General features: G+C 41.2%; 1 protein-coding gene across 1 annotated transcript in view; it reads right to left on the bottom strand.

Annotated features, from left to right (window-relative positions):
- Positions 1 to 16990, bottom strand: part of LOC123510262 (CD109 antigen-like) — a 32806-nt gene that overhangs the window by 12930 nt on the left and 2886 nt on the right. The window contains 12 exon segments of the mRNA XM_045265243.1: positions 135 to 278; positions 640 to 760; positions 1231 to 1264; positions 1267 to 1363; positions 2024 to 2065; positions 3620 to 3901; positions 4410 to 4581; positions 5244 to 5402; positions 5948 to 6198; positions 7741 to 7965; positions 8512 to 8704; positions 13337 to 13418. Coding sequence (XP_045121178.1) covers positions 135 to 278; positions 640 to 760; positions 1231 to 1264; positions 1267 to 1363; positions 2024 to 2065; positions 3620 to 3901; positions 4410 to 4581; positions 5244 to 5402; positions 5948 to 6198; positions 7741 to 7965; positions 8512 to 8704; positions 13337 to 13410 — 1794 coding nt within the window. The 5' untranslated portion in view covers positions 13411 to 13418.

The raw sequence follows: 16990 nt of genomic DNA, 5'->3' as shown, positions 1-16990 counted from the left end.
GGTACAAAGAGATCAATGGATGGATGAAAAAAGTGAAGAGAGAAAAAGAAAGATAAAAATGTATTATACCTGTTTGTGTACATAAGCAGACTTGTAAAAACCATAAACTGCATCCCGCCCAGCCCAAGACTCACCTGGGAGAAGTGATTGTGGGTGCCGAGCATGAGGGCACGCTGGTCCACCGCCAACACTCCGACAAAGGCATTGGGTTTGGTGGTGACAGTGATGTCTACCTCACCTGCTGCATCCACCACATTCGGGTTGAGGTTAACTGTCACCTGCAATACCACACCACAGTCACTAGCCACACCACAACACCACACCTGGACACATCACACCCTACACACTAGTCTATGATGCTAACTCCAAGGGAACTGGCAATTAAGTGGGCCTTTTTAAAATGTTTTGATGTCCTCGTCCAGCTTCCCCTCTTACATAAAAAAACCTTTGATATGAAAACACTGCCCAAACACACCTCAGAACATTAACACTAGATAAATAAACAAAACCAGCTTCCTGACACTAACTTTACTGAATATGCCTAGAATATGTAGACACCTTAGAAGTAGAGGTAATAGCGAGGAGTGTAAAAGATCTAAGGGGAAAACAGCTCAATAGCCCACACTTGCTCACACGGACCTCATTCTGAATTGCCCCAGACACAGTGAAGTGGAGTGAGTCAGCCACCACCTCCCCATCATCCCTCACGTAGTACATCAGGAGGCGAGCACGTGGGGCCATGTCTCGGGTGGCCAGGAACCTGAAATGTGGGTATATTAACAGGAGGTAAAACAAAAGCAATTGACAATAAGAGAGGCTACAAGAAGCAATCAGGTTTACATATGGCAGTCCCTGTATTAAATGTACCTGACTATTTAAACTTATCATTCTCATTTATAAATTTAACTTCGAGGTGTGTGTTGCTCTAAAGATCCGTTCTTGGTCTACATTTCTAAAGAGTCAATTTAAAAGGTTCTGATCTCTCTTCAAAATCCAACCTTATATCAGCTGCTATATAGCAAGACTGAGTGAGATAATAGCTTGTTCTTATACTCTACAAAGGTGATTAATGAACAGTCCTGCAGAAAAACAAATGAATATGAGGAAAGACCCAATTCTTACTAAGGAAAGATAGAGGGGGGAGAAGTACTCTTACTAGGAAACATAGGGAGAGGAAGTTAACTAAATGAGGAACCAGCTAATTCTTACAACACTGCAGGAGGAGCATACCTGAAGGTGTGAGTGGTGCCCTGGTGAGCCTGCAGGTATTACTGAACACCACATCTCCTCGCCCCAGCACTTGATAGACAAAATACACCAGCGGCTGGGTTGCATTCAGGCCAATCAGTATCTCGCCACCAACCTGCCCCGACACAGACTCAATTAACGCGCGTCTCTTTGCTTCACATTTCAAGACTAGCTATAAGTGAGGAAGTCTTATGATTGCTTAGTTAATGTGGTTTGCTTCCCCTTAAGACCAGATAGGAATTACTTAGGATCTTGATTTAGTTGTTGCTTGTTGATGATTACATATTAGGGAATCTATCTATATCATAATTTTATAAGGAAATGGAAAAAATGCTCATGAAATTCTACTGTTTTTCCTTTAAAAAAAATATACTATAACACTCGTTTAAACTTATGTCACTCAAAAACACCAAAAACACTTAGAAAATTATACTGCTTCTCCATTAAAAAACTGTAGTGGAAAATGTAACAAAAAACAAAGTAAGAAATAACAGCCTTCCTGTCATCACTATATATACACAAGGAGGCCTGGCTAAGAGTTAACCCCTTCAGTACCGTGACATGTTTTCATATTTATTCTGCTTGCTATTTGGTGATTCTATACAGCTTCAGATACTTACATTGGGATTAAAATAGTGAAGACTCGATGCATTAATCTTCTGACCTCCACTGACCCTTCCTAATCTAACTAAAATCATCCAATCATACACAAAACTCATGGTAAAAAATGCATTCTAATACTGGAGGGGTTTAGAGGAAGAGAGGAGCTTCATACCGGCTGAGTGGTGACCAGGGAGAGCTCCACATCCTGCCCAACCTGCACCAGCAACACACGGGGAAAGATTAGCTCATGCACCCACATGCGCAGGGAGGTCACAGCAGATCAAGGCTCAACAGTGAACAGATTACAGGTAACAGAATCATAACAGTTTAGTGAAGATGGGGAAGAAATTAACATTCTCATTTTGATATCAAAATACTAGGATTTTGACTTGAGAATTAGATGATATAGGTTTAGAATGTTTGATAAGTAAGGAGTGTGGAGGGAAGAGGAGGGAATGAACTGACAAAATAAGAGATCAATTTGATAAAATGATTTTGAATTAAGAAATAGATTATATACATTTAGAATGCTTTGACTAGTAAGGAGTGTGGAGGGAAAAGGACAGCAACTGGGGATGAATTGACAAAATAAGAGATTAATTTGACAACATAATTTTGAGTTGAGAATTAGATCACTCAGGGTAAGAATACTGATTATTACGAAACACACAGTAATGATCTCTGAAACAAATTGCCAATGTGAAAGAGAAATTTAATATTGAGAAAACTGGGAGATGGGAGATACTGAGATGATAGAAGCAATTAAAAACACTGATTATTTGATGAAAGTAATTAAAAATACTGATTATTTGATGGAAGCAATAAAAAAACACTGATTATTTGATGAATAATTAAAAATTGATTATTTGATGGAAGCAATAAAAAACACTGATTATTTGATGAAAGTAATTTAAAAATACTGATTAACTGAAGGAAGTAATCAAAACACTCATTATTTATTATTTAGAGATTTAGATAATTAATTCATTAGAGTTAGCAAATGGGAATAAGGCATCTTAGATACTGATCATCTCTAACTAGAATGATAGTAAATGATTCAGATAAGAAACACCAACAGATAAGATGAGATTATAAAAAAAAGACGTTAAAATGAAAATAAAGATGCAAACAGAAACAAAAATATTCTATGATGGACTAAGAATGCAAGATGGATGAAAATAAGTGAATTAAAGTAACACTACAAAGAATATTCTACGAGTGACAGTTTGATGCTCAAGGGAAAAAAAAAAAAGGAAGAAAAAAAATCAAAATAAGTTGAATGAAATAGCAACAAGGACAGACATGCTTAAGTTTCACACAAATTCAAATCACACAATCACTTCAAAGAAAAATACAAATGAAGTTCAATAAATCAAATAGACAATAGTGACTTATCTTAGACAGCCATGCTTAAGTGACACAATTTTAAGTCGAGTTTAGTTTTTTTTATCACACACAAACATGCTTAAGTTTCCTGGTGCTTGGAAATATGAATCAGATTGCATCATTTAAGTGGTAACTGGAATAATGTAACTTAATCAAAGGATAGACATGCTTAAGTAACTTCTTGAGGACACACACACACACACATGGATGGATAGATAGATAGATAGATAAAACAGATAGATAGCCAGACATGGATAGACAAAGACAGATAGATAGATATAAAAAATAGATATATAAACAGAAAGACAGACTGATAGATAAACTAATAACAAATCTCTCTCTCTCTCTCTCTCTCAGCACATTTACACACAAACAAACTCACTCTTGGATTCTCCGTCTGTAGAGTCGCCTGCAGGAAGGAATTACTGGGACTCTGCGCCCTCACGATGTCCCCTAGCCACTGCGTCAGGTCCTTGTAGCGTGCCTCCAGCGCCAGGCTCACCACACTCTCATCCAGGGGCGGGGTGAACTGTAGAGTCACGATTCCTGAAGGTTCTATAGTGTGAACCTCCTCCGTAAAGCCACTGGGGTCCCGTGTGAAGGAGTGTCTCACGGTAACCTCGCCAGAAGTGACCGGGGTGTCGTCTTGGTAGGACACTTTGAGCTACGGGGTTCGACAGGGGGGTTGTGGTAGTGGGTTAGTGGTTGGTGGGATGAAGACACAGTAATACTTCAGTGATTCGTGAAAATAGATGAATATTTGCTCATTCATTCACGAAACTATGCTTAAAATTCACTTACGCATTCACACAAACTCGCTCATTCACGGTATCACTGAACCACTCACAAAAGCGAACCAAATACTCACTCGTTCACTCACAGAAATACATCGTAGCTCACTCATGCACTCACTCACAAAGATGCACCAACACTCACTCCCACAAAACCTTAATTCATCCACAAAAACACACCAAAACTAACTCACCCACTCGAAAAACACACACTGAAATACACGCTCGCTCACACACACACACACACACACACACACACGAAACACCCACAAAATACTATACAAATAAAATAAAACCAACACAAACACACCACCAGGACAAAACATTAAACACACACCAACACCACCACCCCAGCACAGACACACGCCTCCAGACACTCACAAAGGCGGTGTAGGTGAGGCCCGGCTTGAAGGAATCGGAGGTACGGATGAGAGAAAGGCGGTACGGGTAGCGGTAAACTGTGACGTGCGAGGTGGCATTCTGAACCCTCTCCGTCAGCTCCTCCTTCACGTACGCTGTGACCTCGAGTTCCCTGGCGTAGTCTCCCTTGAGTCTGTGAAAGGGAGGTGATATTATGAGAGAGAGAGAGAGAGAGAGAGAGAGAGATATGCCAGACTGCGCTAGGAAACAGAAAGCATGCAGTAAAATTTCTCTATTCGTTTTCTAACCCCTTCAGTAGTGGGACGCATTTTTTTTTACCACGAGTTTTGGGTTTGATTTGACGATTTTATTTACATTAGAAAGGTTCTACAGAGATCAGAAGATTAATGAGTAGAATCTTCACTATTTTAACCCTCACATAAGTTTCTAAAGGTGTAGAAAATCACCAAATAGTAAGCAGAATGAATATGAAAACGCGTCATGTTACTGAAGGGGGTTAAAATTTCTCTTGTTTTCTCCTTCAATACTTGGTTAAAAATAAATATTACACGTACTTTCAAGACAATAAATGGGCACCTAATATTGTTTAACTTATATAATTGACTACGTATCTAAAGAAAGAAAGAAAGAAAAGAAGAATGAATGCTAGAAGAAAACAAGATAAAAAAGGTCGAGAGAGAGAGAGAGAGAGAGAGAGAGAGAGAGAGAGAGAGAGAGTACCTTAAACAATCATTAGGTACCATTTCTCTCTCTCTCTCTCTCTCTCTCTCTCTCTCTCTCTCTCTCTCTCTCTCTCTCTCTCTCTCTCTCTAACACCCACCACCACCACCTTACCTCGCGTCACTCAGCAGGTCAATGGTAACATCAGTCTTGCCCTTGATAGCCTTGACCACGCGGATAGGGTCATCGTAGGGCGCCTGCAGGTAGCCATACTTGTAGGTGGGGGTGACCTGCAGTGTGACCTCGCCCTTAACTGCCCTCCCGTACGTGTATCTGCAGAAGGCGATGAAGGAGGTTGAATTAGGTAAAGTTAGGTTAGTTTTGCAAAGAGAGAGAGAGAGAGAGAGAGAGAGAGAGAGAGAGAGAGAGAGAGAGAGTGGACGATAGTTAAATGGTAATGCAGTAAAGAGAGAAACAGGAGGAGGAGGAGGAGGAGGAGGAGGAGGAGAGATGGAGAGGGAAAGAGGACTGAAAGGAAAGATGAATGAGTTAGGGGGAGATGATTAACGAGGAGGAAGAGGAAGGGGAGGAGGAGGAAACAAGATATTAACACAGATACTCTTAATGAACTAAAACTGAAGTAAAAAATACAATACACTCAAAATATAGACACATACATACATACAAACTACTACTACTACTATAACAACTACTACTACTACAATCAATCAATTAATTAATCCGCATATCTACCTGTCCAGCTTTTCCTACTAATAAAACTAAATAAAACACTCAAACACCATCCATCTCATCATCTATCCCTCCATCTATCCATCTACCAACCACTCATCCATCCACTCGTACACTCATCCACTTACTTTGCCTCCACCGTCGCCACCATCTCGCCCTGGTCAAACGTCACATATTCAGGCAGCGTCACTATAACCTCGAACTTTGGGAGGACGTAGTAAGCCACCTGCACCGCCCTGGAAGTCTTCTGGCCCAGCACCTCCACCGTGATGTTCCAATCCCCTAGCACAGGCTCCTTCGCCAGCTGCAGCTCCCCTGACCACACCCCCTTGTTGGTGAAAACTCGTTTCCACTGCCTTACCCTGTGTCCTGCTCCGTCCTGTGAGGAGGAGGAGAAGGAGGAGGAGGAATATTAAGATTTGTATTTTTCAGTAACTAATCTATTTCGTTTACAATTTCTTACGTGCTATCAAGGTTTTAAATGTTATACAAAGATAAATTACATATTCTGAGTCTTTCTTTTCTTTCCCTCTTTTATGGAATTAGGTGATTCGTACCCCCACGCGCGCACGTGTGTGTGTTTCACTGTTTCACTGTTTGATCTGCTGCAGTCTCTGACGAGACAGCCAGACGTTACCCTACGGAACGAGCTCAGAGCTCATTATTTCCGATCTTCGGATAGGCCTGAGACCAGGCACACACCACACACCGGGACAACAAGGTCACAACTCCTCGATTTACATCCCGTACCTACTCACTGCTAGGTGAACAGGGGCTACACGTGAAAGGAGACACACCCAAATATCTCCACCCGGCCGGGGAATCGAACCCCGGTCCTCTGGTTTGTGAAGCCAACGCTCTAACCACTGAGCTACCGGGCGTGTGTGTGTGTGTGTGTGTGTGTGGGAGAGGCATTTAATACCTCTAATCTAACTTTAGCTAACCACAGTAGCGCGAAAGAATACCTCCAAACGTGTTCCCAGCTCTCCTGTGCCGGCCCAATCTTTCTCCCTCAGCCCCTCCTCCTCCTCCTCTTCTTAGTCTTCCAGTAACACGAGAAAGATCATCAACTTGACACGGCTTCACAACCACTCAGCGCCGCGCCACCACTACACTCAAACAGATTTATTTAGCTGACGTCACACACGTATTTCAAAGGGTACGTGGTGATATGGTTCTAGTGACAGATTAGCAAGATTTTTGTATAATTGACAGGAAATCCTCTTGAACCAGGTTAATCATCTCAGTGTTCTTTGAAAATAGCTGTAGTGGAATTACGTGGGTTTTTAAGGTGTTTTTATGGTTCTAGTGACAAATTAGCATGAGTTTTATATAATTGACAAAAAAAATAACTCTTGAGAACTTGATTAATCATCTCTATGGTCTTTAAAAATAGTTGTAGTGAGAAATAAAGCGTTTTTGAACATGATTGTAAGTATGAATCAATGAACCAACTCTTTGAAGCTTCGAAACTTAGGAATTCCCATTAGATACACTGATTCGTGGGAGTCATTTTACTGTTTGTTAGTTAGTCAGTTAGTTTGTTTTTCTTTTCAATTTATCTGTTATTTATTTTTATCTATTTCTATTTTTTGTTGCTCTCGTTGGTTAGTTTTACAAAGATGGACTGGAAGTAATGGTTAGCTTACTATTCTTACGCAACGCTCTTTGGCTTGTTTACATAACCATGAACCTTATATGGCTAAGACCTTCATGTTTTTATCCTTCTTTTTCTCTCCTCCTTTTTCTTCCTTCTTATTCATCATTCGTAGTTATCTATCTTACATTCCTTTATATTCTCCTTTCATCTTTTCTCTTTTTTCCGCTGTTCTCTTTCTCATATCTCTTTCATAGTTATCTCCTTTCATCTTTAATATTCTCTCTCTCTCTCTCTCTCTCTCTCTCTCTCTGTAACACTCACCGTCACATAAACATCGATGGAACCAGTAACGAAGGGTCTCAGCAATGGGTTCACTACAACCACACGGAAGCGCATCAGGTCGCCGGGTTTGTAGATCGTCTTGTCAGTCTGGATGAAGGCAGAGTAGGATTTGTGCACGTAGTCGAGCTTCGTGGTGTTCCTGAAGGTGAGGGCCCCGAAGCCAGACACGGAGAGGTTGTACTGGCCAGGCCCTATGTCTCCTATCTGGTGAAAGAGGAGTGTGGGACGTTAAAGGAGAAGAGGAAGATCAAGATTGAGATTGGGTGATTGGGTCGGTATAGGAAAGAGAAGATGCAATGGGTAGGAACACTTGGAGGAGGAGGAGGAGGAGGAGGAGGAGGAGGAGGAGGAGGAGGAGGAGGAGGAGGAGGAGGAGGAGGAGGAGGAGGAGGAGGAGGAGGAGGAAGAGGAAGAAAGAAGAAGAAAGAAGAAAAAAAAAAAAGAAAAATGAAGAAGAGGAGTAGAAAGAAGAAGAGGAGGAGGAAGAGGATTAGTAAGAAAGAAGCGAGAAGAATGAGAAATAACAACCACAACAAGAATAAGAAGAAGAACAACACCGATAATAATAAGAAAAATAAATAAAAAGAACACGAAGAAAAGAAAAACAAAACAAGAACACAGTGACCAGGAAAAAAGAAGAAACAGAAAGAAAACAGGAAGAAAAGAAGAGAATAACCACCAAAACAACAACAATGAATAAACAAACACACTAAATCACACAAACCAAACACGAAGCAAAATTAAACAAACCTCAAACTTCAAAACTTGGGTAGAGTCAGGCTGGAGGTCGGCAATCTGTCTGAGCAGAATGATATTGCCTGAATCCTGCTCCCCTCCGACCTCTGCGCTCACTTGCACATCCCCCTCCGTGCCGTGGCTAGACACCGCTACGTGGAAAACCTGGTTGGGCCGGAGCACTCTGGAGGCCACCACGCTGTAGGTCCTGCCGAGGGAGAAAAGAAGAAAATGGGAATGAGTTTGTGGTGAAAAAGTGTGATTGTTGATGAGATGTATTGCTCACATTCTGACAATTTCTCAATACTTCTGTGCCTCATCTCCGAAAAGGCTTTACTTAAGTTTACACAAGATTTTAAGGTGTTTTTACGGTTCTAGAGGCAGAGTGACATGATTTATCCACTATTAACTGTAGAAATACTCTTGAGAACCCTGTTAATCATCTCTGTGGCCTTGGAAAACTCGTGGTGGGAGAGCAAAGCGTTTCTGAATACGGACCATAGGCATTTTGAAGGCATGAATTGGGGAAAAATAGGAGAGGTGAGACTTATAGGGGTAGAAAAGGAAAGCATTAACGTATCAGAAGTTTATTTGAGTGTTAAACGATAAGCAATGAAGAAAGAAGAGTACGAGATTAGGTTTGTGGTAAGAAGTGATCTGTTGATAAATTAGAAGCTTGTTGTAATAATTAATGAGAGAAAACGGAGAAAAGAGACTAAAATAATAGAAAAGTAAACTATCAATGTATCAGAAGTGTATTTGAGTGTTAAAAGAAAAAAATGAAGAAATAAAGTAGGAGGTTAGGATTGTAATAAGAAGTAGTCTGTTTTAAGTTAGAAACGTGTTTTAATGATTAATAAGAGAAAATAGGAAGAGATAAGACTAACAGAAGAAACAAAATTCCTGCTGGTAAGGTAGAAGCATATTACTATAGTGTTATAAACAGAAATAAGGAAAGAAGAGTACAGGGTTAAGGTGGAAGTAAAAAAAAATTATCTAGTTCCTATATTAATGAGTATACTGGACCAGCATGTGAGTAAAAATAATGAGGATACGAGACGGATATTATGAATTGGTGATATGATTTCTCACAACAAAAACCTGGAAAGAAGAGTAGGAGGTGAAGTTAGTGACAAAAAAAGTGTTGGAGTGTCAAGTGAAAACAAAGAAGAGAGACAAGACCAAGAAATTGAACGCTGGTGAAAAAAAAAAAAAAAAAAAAAAACTAGTCAGATGGGAAACTAAGAGGTGACACAGAGAGATAGAGAGAGATAGATACAGGTCATGAGAAGAGAAGGAACACTGGTGCTGGTGGTGGTGCTGCCTCGTGCCTGTTGCCGCCCACACCCGTCTCTCTCTCTCTTCACACACACACACACACACACACACACACGTACCTATAGCCTAACCTAACCCAAACCATTCCATCCCAAACCCATCCCAGCCTCCCCAAGCTTTCCTCAGTCTTCCCCAAACTCCCCATGCCTTCCGAAGCATTCCCCAGTACCTTCCACCTCCCCAGATCCTCCCCACCTATCTCCCAGCCTTTCTATATCTCCCATAAAATCTTCCAGCTTCCATTAACCTTCCCTTATCTCTCCCAGTGCCTCTTAAATCTCTTCCAGCTTCTGCCAGTGTATTCCCAGTCTCCAGCTTACTCCAGTGTCTCAAAAAGTGTTTCTCAGTCTCTCCCAGTGTCTCTCAAATCTCTTCCAGCTTCTCCCAGTGTATTCCCAGCCTTCAGCTTACTCCAGTCTCTCTCAGTGTCTCTCAGCCTCGTATTCTCAAACACTTCTCTGTTTCACCTCCACTGTTTTAAAAGTTTTTATTTAAATTTACACGAGTTTTTAAGGTGTTTTTACGGTTCTAGAGGCAGAGTGACAAGATTTCTGCATCATCAGCTAAAGAAACACTCTTGAAATTCCCGCTAATCATCTCGTGGCCTTGGAAAGCATTCGTGGTGAGAGAGCACAGCGTTTGAATACTGACCTCAGTCTTAAAGGTTCTCGATAAGTCTTTCCCAGTCTCTCTTATAATAGTCTGTGTCTCAGTCTCTCTCAGCCTCACCAAGACATATTTTGGCACCAGTTCATGTCTCCTCCCAAATTCCCGTCTCTCTCTCTCTCTCTCTCTCTCTCTCTCTTGCTAATTATAGGTACAAACATACGCTTTCTCTAATTATACAGTTTGTAGTTGTTTTTTCTGCCTGACTGACGGTCTCTCTCTCTCTCTCTCTCTCTCAAGCAGACAGTAAAAGGCGTTGATATAATAAGCTAATGATAGTAAATGACTCTCAAATCAGAAGGAGGAGGAAGAGGAGGAGGAGGAGGAAGGAGGAGGAGGAGGAGGAGGAGGAGGAGAAGAGGAAGAGGAGAGGAGGAGGAGGAGGAGGAGGAGGAGGAGGAGGAGGAGGAGGAGAAGAAGAAGAAGAAGAAGAAGAAGAAGAAGAAGAAGAAGAAGAAGAAGAAGAAGAAGAAGAAGAAGAAGAAGAAGAAGAAGAAGAAGAAGAAGAGGAGGAAGAGGAAAAGAGGAGGAGGAGAAACAAGAGGTGGAGAGAAGACAACAAACAGGATATGCACACCCCCCGTCTCTCTCTCTCTCTCTCTCTCTCTCTCTCTCTCTCTCTCTCTCACAATTTCCAGCACCGCCCATCCTCTTCTCTCTCTCTCTCTCCCTTCCTCCTCTCATCCACGCCAACACCCATTACCTCTCCCACATCACCATCACCACTATTACATCACCCTTAAAAACGTGACGTCACCCTAAACCTCGTGACGCCACTTCCTATCAGTTCTGTATATGGGTAAAGAATTCGTGTGCTGCGAGGTACGATAGTTATGGGTGAGGTACGATAGCGAGAAAGTACGAGAATGGAGAGAGAGAGAGAGAGAGAGAGAGAGAGAGAGAGAGAGAGAGAGAGAGAGAGAGAGAGAGAGAGAGAGATTGGGATGATAAGAGGATAAAGATGAATATAAAAGCAATGATGATGATGATGATGATGATGAGGAGGAGGAGGAGGAGGAGGAGGAGGAGGAGGAGGAGGAGGAGGAGGAGGAGGAGGAGGAGGAATACAAAGGAAGACAAACAGCAACAAACCCTTAGGTCCTTACTAGACTGTTTGTGGAGACTATTAACTGCCAGTGGTAGGAGGAGGAGGAGGAGGAGGAGGAGGAGGAGGAGGAGGAGGAGGAGGAGGAGGAGGAGGAGGAGGAGGAGGAGGAGGAAGAAGAAGAAGAAGAAGAAGAAGAAGAAGAAGAAGAAGAAGAAGAAGAAGAAGAAGAAGAAGAAGAAGAAGAAGAAGAAGAAGAGGAGGAGGAGGAGGAGGAGGAGGAGGAGGAGGAGGAGGAGGGAGGAGGAGGAGAGAGAGAGAGAGAGAGAGAGAGAGAGAGAGAGAGAGAGAGAGAGAGAGAGAGAGAGAGAGAGAGAGAGAGAGAGAGAGAGAGAGAGAGAGAGAGAGAGAGAGAGAGAGGAAATGAAGAAACGGAGGAGAGAGAGAGAGAGAGAGAGAGAGAGAGAGAGAGAGAGAGAGAGAGAGAGAGAGAGAGAGAGAGAGATGAAGGAAGAACTGGTTATGAAGAGATGAAGGAAGTAAGAAATAGAGGAGGAGGAGGAGGAGGAGGAGGAGGAGGAGGAGGAGGAGGAGGAGGAGAGAAGTTTCCAGTGGCCAGGTCAGTGGCTAAACCACTTTCACACACACACACACACACACACACACACACACACACACACACACACACACACACACACACACACACACACACACACATTCTTTCTGATTCTGTTTGCCTATAGAGAGACAGACGTGCATGTAGAGAGAGAGAGAGAGAGAGAGAGAGAGAGAGAGAGAGAGAGAGAGAGAGAGAGAGAGAGAGAGAGAGAGAGAGAGAGAGAGAGAGAGAGAGAGAGAGAGATAGGCACCTGTTTGTTTCCTTTAACCTTGCTTCTCTCTCTCTCTCTCTCTCTGGGAAAGAAAAAAAACAGGTAAAAAGGAAGAAGGAAAATTAGTATTGTGCTTTTTTACTGTGTGTGTGTGTGTGTGTGTGTGTGTGTGTGTGTGTGTGTGTGTGTGTGTGTGTGTGTGTGTGTGTGTGTGTGTGTGCAGGTGGGCTGTACTGGACTGGAAAGAGGAGGAGGAGGAGGAGGAGGAGGAGAACCCTAATAAGGTCAGCGAGGACATCCCCTCCTTCCTCCTCCTCCTCCTCCTCCTCTATCTTGGACTCTCCCTCTTCTTCTTTCCTCCATGTTTCTCTCCCTCTCACTTCAAGGAAAGAGAGAGTCAGAATATCCCCCTCCTCTCTCTCTCTCTCTCTCTCTCTCTCTCTCTCTGATATTTCCGTTTTTTTTCCTTTCCTAAATCTCTTCCTCCTCCTCCTCCTCCTCCTTTCCCTTACCTGCCTCGGGGAAGAAGGAAGAGGAGGAAAGGTGAGTCAGAGTCGATAAATTGCGACACACACACACACAAAAAAAGTTTTCCTACTACTACTACTACTACTACTACTACTACTACTACTACTACCATAACAACAGCTACTACTACTACTACTACTACTACTACTACTACTATTTATACTACATTACTACTTCTAATAATAAGACGAAGAAGAAGAAGAAGAAGAAGAAGGAAAATAGTAATATCACCATCACTTCTACTTCTACTTTTACTACTATTACTACTACTACTACTACTACCACTACGACCTTGAAGAAACCGGCCCGCCCCGCCCCCGCCCCGGAAAAGGATTATAAGTCCATGGGCGTGGCGTGGGCGGTGGTTTCTCACGCCCACCCACCGAGAGAGAGAGAGAGAGAGAGAGAGAGAGAGAGAGAGGTGGTAGCTTACCCTTTGGCCTCAGCGCCGCCCACCATCACGCCCACGGCCACCACCACCACCGCCACCGCCGCCGCCCACTTCATCTGGCAGCCTGTAAGAGAGAGAAAAATCAAAATATTGAGATCCCGTAAATATGATAAACAAAGGACATAAGATAAAAGAATAAATAATAAATAATAAAAGTAACAAGTCAATAACAACAACATTTCTCTAAGTTTACGTAAAAAGAAGCAAATATCGTACTTAGAAAATAACAGTAACAAAAGAATAACAAGAAAAAAACAAGAAAAATAACAAGAAAACTCAATAACCGCGATATTTCTCTAAGTTTATGTAAAAGTGGAAATTATCGTACATATGAAGAATAAAAATATCAATAAAATAATAACAAGACAAAAATGATAAAGAAAATAACAAAACGAGAACAAAAACTGAATAATAACAATATTTCTCTGAGTTTACGTAAAAGCGGCAATTATCGTACCTAAAATTAACAAAAATGAAAAATAACAACAAAGATAAGAAAAATAAATAAATGAAATAATAAACAGAAAAATACCCCAAAAAAAAAAAACTCCATAACAACAATATTTCTTTGAGTTTCCGTATCGTACATGGAAATGCTAATTCTTTACGTCAACCTTGAAGTAACAGGTTTAGAATGTTAATATACGCAGTTTTTATACCGGTTTCTTACACACCTTTTTATTTCGCCTTCCCTACAAAAAACAACAATGACTCAGTGGCAGATTTTTTTATTCCAGTGTTATATTACGATCTGAGTCACCAATGATTGAGTTAATGGTTCTATCCTCATGTTTCTATTGCAATGTCTTTTTTTTTATTATTACCATTACTGCATGATTTGTGTTTATGACTGATTATCTGCTTCCTTTTATTCATTTTAATGTTGCTTATTTCTTTATTATCTACATTTATTTGTCTTTAATTTAATATTCCCTCTTCCTCTTGCTATTCTTTTTTTTCTTCTTCATAATTATCATATATTTAACATGTGCCCTTTTATTAGCATTATTATACGAGCTTATTTTTTTTTTTTTCATAGCAATATATGTCTTCTTATTACCATTCTTATCCTAATCGTAATTATCGTACAGCGGGCAGATAAACGATAACCTCCCAGTTCCAGTATCCTTTTTATTATTATTACACGACCTGTCATTTATTTTTTTATTGGTACGTCTTCTATTATTACTATTCTTAACCTCATCATAATTATCGTACAGCGGACAGATGAACAACAACCTTCCAATTCCAGCATCCCTTTTATTATTATTATTTTTATTATTATTATTATTATTATTACACAATCAGTCATTTTTTTTATTATTACGTCTTCTATTATTACTATTCTTAACCCTATCATAATTATCGTACAGCGGGCAGATGAACAATAGCCTTCCCGTGAATGCACAAGAACACGCAGAAGTACACAATGCTCCGGAGAAAACGAATCCAACTCCTTATATTGACTTCCAGAACCCGTTTGGAGGCGATATAAAGGTCACAGATTCGGGATAAAGTCGTATTTTGTTTAACCTGACCTTGGATCTCTCTATGAAAAGGGCAAAATGTTGAAAAAATAATAAAAAGTGAGACGGAAAAAAGATCAGAGGGAAAGTTTGATATAGGAGAGTAGTGGTGGTGGTGGTGGTGGTGGATAGGAACGGAATAAAGGGAAAAAAAATGAGGAGAGAGAGAGAGAGAGAGAGAGAGAGAGAGAGAGAGAGAGAGAGAGAGAGAGAGAGAGAGAGAGAGAGAATATAATAGGCAGGTGTAACTTTTGCTGTTGTTGTTGTTGTTATTGCAAAGATTTGGCAAGTTTTGTTGACCTGCGCAAAAACCTGATTTTCTCTCTCTCTCTCTCTCTCTCTCTCTCTCTCTCTCATTCCTTCGTCAGCTGTGCAAAGTTTAGCTCCAACAAACAAAACTTTATTTGTCTTTCTGCTTCGTGGTGTTCATTGTTGTATCGTTGTTGTTGTTTAGGAGGAGGAGGAGGAGGAGGAGGAGGAGGAGGAGGAGGAGGAGGAGGAGGAGGAGGAGGAGGAGGAGGAGGAGGAGGAGGAGAAGAAGAAGAACAATAACAAGATAACCCCTCTACATCTCATTTCACAAAACCAGAGAGAGAGAGAGAGAGAGAGAGAGAGAGAGAGAGAGAGAGAGAGAGAGAGAGAGAGAGAGAGAGAGAGAGAGAGAGAGAGAGAGAGAGAGAGAGAGACCTAACCCCCTCACCTTAAGTCACATTTCACAATACACACACACACACACACACACGTCCTTGATACGAAATAACGTTAATGGATGTAACATTATAACATTATCACATCTTCCAGAGAGAGAGAGAGAGAGAGAGAGAGAGAGAGAGCGCATTTCCTTCCCAGCTCGCTCTTATGTAAACAAACTACGGTAATCTTTTCTGAAATTGCTTTGTTCTCTTGTAAATACAGTTTTTACAAAGGTTACAGACGGTTACGTGGGTTTTTAAGGGTGACTTTCTTGTTACCTGAGCAAACACGTTATTAGACTCGCTACATTCATGGAAAACATCCTTGAAAACTCCGAATTGCTTCCAATACTGCAGGTTCTAAATTAAGTTTCATTTCGCATGTCTTACCAAATTACCACTGGCATCATTAACCCCTTCAGTACCATGACGCGTTTCTTTATTCATTCTGTTTCCTATCTGGTGGTTTTATGCAACTTCAGAAACTTATGTGGGGGGATTAAAATAGTGAAGACTGTGGCCATTAATCTTCTGACTTCCATAGACCCTTGCTAATGTCAATAAAATTATCTAATCGTACACAGATCTCAAGGTAAAAATGCATCTCAGTACTGAAGGGGTTAAAACATCCATTAAAATTGCCCCAATTTCCACGACAGCCTTTTCTAATGTTTCTCTAATCAAACCCCCTCTTTAACTATGACTAGAGGCACAAAACTTGCTTCTAAGCCTTAATAACTTCCAATACAACCTGTTTATACGTATATTTTCGCATTAAATCTACGTATCCCTTTATAAACAACTACTTGAATTATAGAAACATACTTGATAATCCCAATTACTCCCAACACAGCTTTCTATTGAGTATCTTCTTAACCGACTCATCATATTTCCTATCAAACTATTTCTAGAATCACAAACATCCTTAGAAGCTCCAGTAACTTCCTCGCCAGTCTGTTGAAGAGCTGAAACGAAGCGTGATGTTAAGGTAAGCGGTACAGAGAGCACACGTAACCTTCTGTACCATCACTATAGCTGGAACTGTAACCTGTCAACACCCAGCAGAGCGTGTGGGGAGAAAGTGAGCAGTAATGAGAGGTGGTACATGAAAGACACGGGGATGAGAGAGAGAGAGAGAGAGAGAGAGAGAGAGAGAGAGAGAGAGAGAGAGAGAGAGAGAGAGAGAGAGAGAGAGAGAGAGAGAGAGAGACAGACAGACAGACAGACACACATATAGATAAATAGATAGGCAGACACACAGATGGATAGATAGATAGATATATAGATAGATAGACAGATAGATAGACAAACAGACAAACAAACAGACAGAAAGACAAGACACACACACACACACACACACACACACACACACACACACACACACACACACACACACACACACAGGTTCAATCTTCACA

Source organism: Portunus trituberculatus, chromosome 28 (assembly GCF_017591435.1).
Source record: "Portunus trituberculatus isolate SZX2019 chromosome 28, ASM1759143v1, whole genome shotgun sequence".
In the NCBI taxonomy this organism is placed as follows: domain Eukaryota; kingdom Metazoa; phylum Arthropoda; class Malacostraca; order Decapoda; family Portunidae; genus Portunus; species Portunus trituberculatus.
Note: the sequence above shows the minus strand (reverse complement) of the source record. Positions and strands in the feature narration are given on the sequence as shown.